The 8,022-nt window shown below is 48.2% G+C and overlaps 2 protein-coding genes across 2 annotated transcripts; one reads left to right on the top strand and one right to left on the bottom strand.

Annotated features, from left to right (window-relative positions):
- The first annotated feature begins 1,782 nt into the window (after positions 1–1,782).
- On the top strand, positions 1,783–3,041 carry LOC120702223 (collagen alpha-1(I) chain-like). The gene is made up of 3 exons (XM_039985949.1): positions 1,783–2,421; positions 2,548–2,652; positions 2,736–3,041. Exons 1-3 carry the CDS (start codon positions 1,783–1,785, stop codon positions 2,808–2,810), a joined length of 819 nt encoding a protein of 272 aa, XP_039841883.1. The 3' UTR covers positions 2,811–3,041.
- Positions 3,042–5,931: 2,890 nt separating this feature from the next.
- Positions 5,932–8,022, bottom strand: LOC120702222. Its single transcript, XM_039985948.1, has one exon. The coding sequence runs from the start codon at positions 8,020–8,022 to the stop codon at positions 5,932–5,934; it is 2,091 nt and encodes a 696-aa protein (XP_039841882.1).

The raw sequence follows: 8,022 nt of genomic DNA, 5'->3' as shown, positions 1-8,022 counted from the left end.
GAACGATGCCATATCTTGTGGATTTGGGATGCCAGAATCGAGACAGACACGTCATAATTACTTAATTAGTTGTACAATCTACAAACGCCATATTCAATTGATGTGATTATCTTGCATTTCTTGTCGTGGCACATCACCTACAACTTTTATCGCTCGTGCAACACCATGGCAACGGTTGTTTTCTTTCTTTAGGTAGAGCGCCTTCAATTCCAGGCCCTGGTGAGGGTGTGGATGCCTTTTTTACAGCTTATATAAATCTTCAAATATATGGTTGTCGTGAACTCAAGAACCGCGTGATCGTATCCTGCAGATTTAGGTGCTAGGATCGATAACCACCATGTCATGTCATGCTTAGTTGTACAATCTACCAACACCGGTATCACGGACGCTATGATTACCTGGCACCGCTTGTCGCACACCACCTACAACTTTTGTCGCTTGTGCAACACCACGGCAACAGTAGGTTTCTTTCCTCTAGAACAGCGAGAGTGCCATCCAAGCCTTCGTGACGAGGTTGCGGATGCGGGTGCCTAGCCTTTTCACGGCCTATACAAAATCTTCAGAGAGCTGGTTGTCGTAAACACAAGAACCGTGTGATCGTATCAGGGGCGGAGCTGCTTTTACTCATCGGGGTCGCCGGACCCCGACGAAATCTATCAAATTACATGTATATTACTGTTCATCTATGTTGTTGTTAGATCGGCCGTCGCTGCGAGTGGCGATGATTGAGGTGCGTGGTTGGCGGCTAGCGGGTGACCCAACAGATTTTGAGAGAGAGGCCAACCCGGAGAGGTGGAGACAAAGACAGGGCGGCGGCTAGCGCATAGCATAGCATAGCATAGCATAGGCCCTGCCATGTGAACAGACGGATCGTCATCCACTGGTGTCGGGAGCGCGAGACTCTCCGAGAGCCGTACGCTCCTCGCGTCCGTCCAGCAAGCATCAAGGGCTGTGTCCTGTGTGACCAGAAATGGACCTCCGAGAACGGTTTGCCAGGAATGGATGAGTCCTCTTCTGAACGCGTACGGTCTACATGCTGCGGCTGCCAGCGGCCACAGTCTCTACTCTCTACCCCTTTGCCAATTCCTGTTTCACCTCAGCCCCCGGCTGCACCGGCGCCGGGAATCTGATGACGTACGTCCCAAAGGCGTTTCCTTTTCGCGGCGTCCCTGACGTGGCTCGCGATTCCTCGGCGCCTATCCTATTGCTGGCCAATAATTCGCCCCGTCCGGCCGGCGCCGTTCTATGTGCGGCCTGAATAATCCAGCATCGCAATTCGCAGCCACACACATGAAGCCACTTTGCTCGACCAGGATCTCGCTGTATGTCGTGCGCCTATCCTATTGAGGATGATCGGCAGCTGCTACTGGTGGCTTCACTTCAGGCGTACTGCTTGCTCCCCCGTCCGCAATGATTTAGCTTTTTTAATTTTTTGAGAAATTTCCTCATGAGTCGAGTGCTTCTCCGATCCGTTGAATATAGGTTTTTTTACAAGCCTCCCCCTAGTTGAGCCCTCCTCCTCATCCATACCCTTACTTCCTGAGACTCCTCAGTCCTGCCCTCCCACGCGTTGCGCTCATCAGTTTTGCCCTCCCGCGCCGCTTGAGCCGCTTTCGTTAGCACAGCCGTGAGCTCCGTCCCGACACGCGGGTCCCGCGCCACGCACTGACATGTGGGGCCCACACGCCCCCTTCCCCATCCATCCCATTCGATTCAGCCCGACGCCCCCGTGGGTGGCCGCCGCCAGATCCCCATCCGCGCCTACCCGCCGCCGACGCAGCCATGGATTCCATGCCCCGTCGCCACGCTTGCCCCAACGCCGTCCAGGCCAGTGCGCCGCTCCCTACCGGCGCTGCCATGGGTCTGGATGCGTCCCGCGAGGTGTTTGTCGGCGGGATCCGGGGCCCTGCCGGTGTGGTGGGGGCGCGGCCAAGGCACGACAGCATCCAGGCCGGTGCGCCGTTCCCCGACGCCGCCACCATGGGTCTAGAGGCCTCCCGCGGCACGTCTTTCGGCGGGATCCCGGGCCCTAACGGTGTGGAGGGGGCGCGGCCAAGGCACGGCAGCCTCCAGGCCGGTGCGCCGTTCCCCGCCGCCGCCGTCATGGGTCTGGAGGCCTCCCGCGGCGCATCTTTCGACGGGATCCTAGGCCCTGCCGGTGTGGAGGGGGCGCGGCCAAGGCACGGCAGCCTCCACGCCAGTGTGCCGTTCAACCCCGCCGCCACCATGGGTCTCGAGGCATTCCGTGGCGCAGCTTTCGGTGGGATCCCGAGCCCTACAGCAGAGAAGGGGGTGCGTTCAAGCTTCCTCGGCAGCGGCTTCCAGGCCGGTGCGTCCGACCCCGCCGTGCACAGCATGGCCGGCCATCGCAGTAGCCTGGCTCGCCATATCGTTCATTGGGGCTCCGTTCCTGCAAATGCCGTAAGTCCTCGTTACTGTACTCTGGGAAAACCATTTGGATCAAATCAAATACTGCAAATTACATCCTGGCAGCTAGCTTGCCATGTTATGGAGCTAAATTTTCCAATGTTGGTTGCATATATGCAGAGTCCTGAGCTTATTCAGAAGAGAACAATGGGAGCCCTGGCTGCCTGTATTATGGAGATGCAGGACAACGCCGAACGGATGAGGAAGCTGATGTCACAGTACCAGGTGGTGCACGAGTTTGTTCCGCGTCATGTGGTGAATGAGTTGTTTGTCAAGCTAGATGAAATGGCTAACTCACTCGAATACAGATCTCTGCAATGCCAAGAGGCTTTAGATGCCAATCCAAGGTCGCCATCGGAACCGGAGGACGAATTGCCATTTGATGGCTGTGATCAATGGGAAGAAGATGAGTACCTGCAGGACGATGCGTCATGGTGTGCTGAGAATTACATTGACTTTGAAGAAATTTTAGATCGCCGCATGAATTGATTGTGTAGTACTAGTTATCCAATGTTGTTAGTGGCTGTGGCTTGTTACATGTATTGAGATGCTTGTGTTGTTGTCATGTATTGAACAAGATTAACTGATGTATGTCATCCTTTTGTTCAGTTGTACTGATGTATGTCATGTTTGTCTCACTGCTTTGTTTATTTCTCTACACTTATTCCTGCTGGACATTGATTGATCTTAGGCTCTTTACAGCACCTTGGGCATGCTTGTTGTGTGAATGTTAGTTTCTGGACTTTGCAATGTTGGTTATCTTCTAGCAGTGCATATACTTGTTCAATCAATTGTATTTGCTCGAGAAATCTGTTGCACATTAAGGGAAGAGCACTGCATATTGGCCGAACTAGAGCTTTAGATTACCATACAAAAGACAACCTTAATACCCACACAGGGGTCACTTAGAGCTTACAAACTCCTTAGAGCTCAAAATACCCACGCAGGGGTCACTTAAAGATGATTGCCCTACAAATATTTAGACATTACCAGCATAGTCATTGGCAGAACTATCTAAGGTTTAGATTAACATACAAAAGATGGCCTATTCATATAAAGAGTTCCACATAGGCCTTTGGAGTTAAACTAGCTAATTTTGTTTGCAACATATAATAGCTACTAATTCAGTTCATCATCGCAAAACTCAGATGCTTCTTGAAGAATGTCACGAAAAGTATCCATGGCACGTGCAAATTCATCAGCTGTCTTGCTCTCCTTAGTGACATCATGCAGGTAGTTTGCCGCCCACTGCATCTTTTCCTTAGCATTTCTCACAGAACCCTGCAGCTTATCGATCTTCTTACAATGGTCGCTGATCTGCAATATGAAATTGTATTAAGCTAATTGGCAGATACAGTCCACAAAGGCGAGGAAAACAAGGTAATAGTTTTTGGTGGCACCATTAAGCAGCATGATAGCCAGAGCCGTGACATTTGTAATTGGGTACCCTTTGTAATTGAGATAGACAGCAAGAACCAACTAAGCAGCATTGAGATAGCCGTGGCACCATTAAGCAGCATGAAACCATGTATACTTGAGTAAATATGGATTTATAAAGGGTATCAAGGTACTATCAGGCAAAGGAAAAATGTAAAGACTCAATACAGTATAACATAATGATCTCAGGACTTACGCATTCCATAACAAAACAAGAAAGCTTTAAGGATCCATTTGATGCTCCTATGGAGGCGCCAAATTCTATTTTTGGGAGATTTTGCCGAGAAAAGTATCTGCTGGCTGTAGCCAGGAGTATGGAGGATTCTTTCTTGGGAAATTTGGATCACAGAGCATTTGTCGAGAGGAAGCAAAGTTTGGGCATTACTCACAGTTGCTCGTTACTTGAAACCAAGAGCTGAAATGTTCTTCTTACTGAACACCGGTGTTCAGTTTCAAAAGAAGCACATGGAAAATATTTTCAGTGTTCTGATCTTTTATGAGTCATACCTTTGTTACAAGAAAACTTCATATTTTCCCCAATTTTGCGCCGTGAGCGGCGTCGGTGGCAACGAAGGGAGCAAGGTGGCGGCTAGGGTGAGCGGCGTCGGTGGCGACGAAGGGAGCAAGGTGGCGGCTAGGGTGAGCGGCGTCAGTGGTGACAAAGGGAGCAAGGTGGCGGCTAGGGTGAGCGGCGATGGTGGCGACGAAGGGAGCAAGGTGGCGGCTAGGGTGAGCGGCGTCGGTGGTGGCATGGGGAGCAAGGTGGCGGCTAGGGTGAGCGGCGTCGGTGGCGGCATGGGGAGCAAGGTGGCTGCTAGGGTGAGCTGCGTCGGCGACGAAGGGAGCAAGGTGGCGTCTAGGGTTTAGTGGGGAGGAGCAGAGGCGGGTGTCTCCAGAGGGCGGGCCACAGGGTTTAGTGGGGAGGAGCGTAGGCGGCCCGCGCGGTGGCCTTGCAAAAATTTGGATTTTGGGCCCGCGCGGTGGCCTTGCAAAAATTTAGATTTTGGGCGCGCACCCGCGCCGGTCAGCGTGGCCCGCCGGTCAGTGGGCCTGGATGCGGGGCCCGGGGCGTGCGCGTGGGGGGCCCGCCGGTCAGTGGCCCGCCGGCCAGAGAATGTCAATTACCTTATAACACGCAAAAAAATTTAATATATAGCAAACATGCTCCAAAAATTATGAAATTTTGCATGGAGTCATATTAGCATCAGAAGAGTTTATGAAAAAAAATTGAAATGATTTCACGATTGTTGATGTGCACTTTGTTAACAAATATAACCATCCACCATGAAGGTACCTACTCATCCACAATGAAGTTAACAAATGGAATCATCCACCACGAATTTTATTATGAAATTTTGTATGGAGTCATATTAGCATCAGAAGAGTTTATGAAAAAAAATTGAAATGATTTCACGATTGTTGATGTGCACTTTGTTAACAAATATAATCATCCACCATGAAGGTACCTACTCATCCACAATGAAGTTAACAAATGGAATCATCCACCACGAATTTTATTATGAAATTTTGCATGGAGTCATATTAGCATCAGAAGAGTTTATGAAAAAAAATTGAAATGATTTCACGATTGTTGATGTGCACTTTGTTAACAAATATAATCATCCACCATGAAGGTACCTACTCATCCACAATGAAGTTAACAAATGGAATCATCCACCACGAATTTTATTATGAAATTTTGCATGGAGTCATATTAGCATCAGAAGAGTTTATGAAAAAAAATTGAAATGATTTCATGATTGTTGATGTGCCCATTTTTTTGGAATTTCGGCAGCATGTACCCATTTTTTAGGAATTTCGGCAGCATGTACCAATTTTTTTGGGATTTCAGAAATTTCAATATCACAATAATCCACTACACAACTTCAAATAACATAAATAATCCACTACACAACTTCAAATAACACGTCAAGTCCAAAGTTTACATCATGAAACTACAACATCAAAGTCCTACAAGTCCAGAACAAGTTTCTTCTTGATCACTCGCTTGGTCCTCCTCGCCACCACCTCTTTTTCTTTCTTTCTCTTCTTCTCTTTTGCCACATCCTAGTCCTCACTTGTAGCCGCCACCTCTTTTCCTTTCTTTCTTTTCTTCTCTTTTGCCACAACTTGGTCCTCACTTGTACCCGCCACCTCTTTTACTTTCTTCATTTTCTTCATAACAGAGGCAGCAGTGGAGGGCACCGTAGAGGCAACAGAGGATGGCATCGTAGAGGAGGAAGGCATAACAGAGGCAGCAGTGGAGGGCACCGTAGTGGAGGGATCTAGTGGCCCATCTGCATTTTCTGCACCCCAATGCTCATCCTCTCCGAAAGCTGGATCTACTGCATTTTTACAAATTCTTGCAATATGTCCTAATCCTCCACATCTTTTGCATTTTCGCTTCCTTGGTCCAAGTCCACTGCCCTCAGAACTTGATCTTATTCTAACTTTCCTGGGCCTTCCTGGTGCCCTTCCCTGAACTAGAGGCTGGAGCACGAATCCAGGATCGACAAAGTCCCATTGATGTTTGGACTCTATAGCAGGCACATTGTCCACATATGTAGCATTAAACCGGGCAACTGAGTAGTAATCATGTACATATTGATCAATTTCTCTAGCCCGACCACTAAGGGATGTAATGAAAAAGAGGGCATGGACACACGGCACTCCAGTAATCTGCCACTGTCTACAAGAGCACGTCATCCTCTCCAAGTGAACCACGTATTTCCATTCCCTCTTCTCCCTGTCCAATGCAGTCACTTCAGCCTCATAGGGGTTGCGCCGAACGAGTGACATTTTCAAACCTCTTGTTTTATCATGCAACCTTGTCATCACCACTGGAATTATCTTGTGACCTGCAAATCTTTCCCTTGCAATTCTTTGGCGCAACTCAAACTTGGCCATAATCATCACTCTAATTCTATCCAACAAATCCACCACATGAAGGTCCTTGATTTTCCTAACCCATGCATTAAAAGACTCCGCCAAGTTGTTGTTCACATAATCTACCTTACATAATTCATTGAACTTGCTTCTCATCCATATCTTTGTGTGTTTGTCATCCATGTAGGGCTTCACTTTTGGCTTCCTGTACATTTGGCTCACATGGTAGTTATGTTTCTTGAGACTACATGTCAATGATGCCGACCATAAATTATCGTCAAACAACTTTCCCTTGAATCTTTTGCCAAAGTTTGCAGCAAGATGGCGCATGCACTCCCTATGTTCCACTCCAGGGAACACCAAGTCTACTGCAATTTCTAATCCCTTGCAAGCATCTGTATGGATAACCAATCCTTCCGGAAAGCCCACAGCCTGTTTCAAATTCTGAAGCCACCATGTCCAGCTCTCGGTTGATTCAGTCTCTAGCACACCATAAGCAACTGGAAAAAGCCAGTTATGTGCATCAATTGCAGAAGCTGCAACTAGCTGCCCTCTGAACCTTCCATTTAGAGCAGTTGCGTCCACTGCCAGATAAGGCCTGCATCCAGCCCTAAACCCTCTCCAACAAGCCTCGAAAGAAACAAAACACCTCCTGAAACATTCCTTTTTCATTGTCTTGCCTTTCACTCTATATGACACTGTTTGGTGGTCAATCTCTACAACACTTCCTGGAGATGCCTTCTCCACTTCAGCTTTGTATGTGTACAATAGGTTGAAACTATCCTTCCATGGACCAAAAATCTTGTCGAGGGCCATTTCCTTGCCATAAAACACTCTCATATAAGGCACCCTCACGTTATACTTCTCATGGAGCCTCTTTATCAGTTCAGATGGACCAATGCTTGGGTTCTGTCTCACCCATTCCAACATTGCATTGGCACACCATCTGCTTTTAGCTGCCTTTTGTGCATCTCCTGATCTTACACACGTATGAGGAAATGGGTTCACTTTGACTTGAACAATTGTGCTATTCCGCATATAGGAAGCATGCATCCGCCACTGGCACCTCCTGTCTGGACAGTGAACAGTCAATCTAGTGGGCTCACTCTTATCAATCACAAAATCACATTCATTTACTATGCAATAAGTGGCAAGTGCATTCCTACAATCCATCATTGATTCGAATGTGACACCTTCTGTGAGAGAAGGATTATCTCTGTCATACTCAATTCTCAATCTATCCGGAACCTCTTCGTTCTCATCCACTCCCAT

Source organism: Panicum virgatum, chromosome 4K (assembly GCF_016808335.1).
Source record: "Panicum virgatum strain AP13 chromosome 4K, P.virgatum_v5, whole genome shotgun sequence".
In the NCBI taxonomy this organism is placed as follows: domain Eukaryota; kingdom Viridiplantae; phylum Streptophyta; class Magnoliopsida; order Poales; family Poaceae; genus Panicum; species Panicum virgatum.
This window is presented reverse-complemented; position numbering and strand designations above follow the sequence as displayed.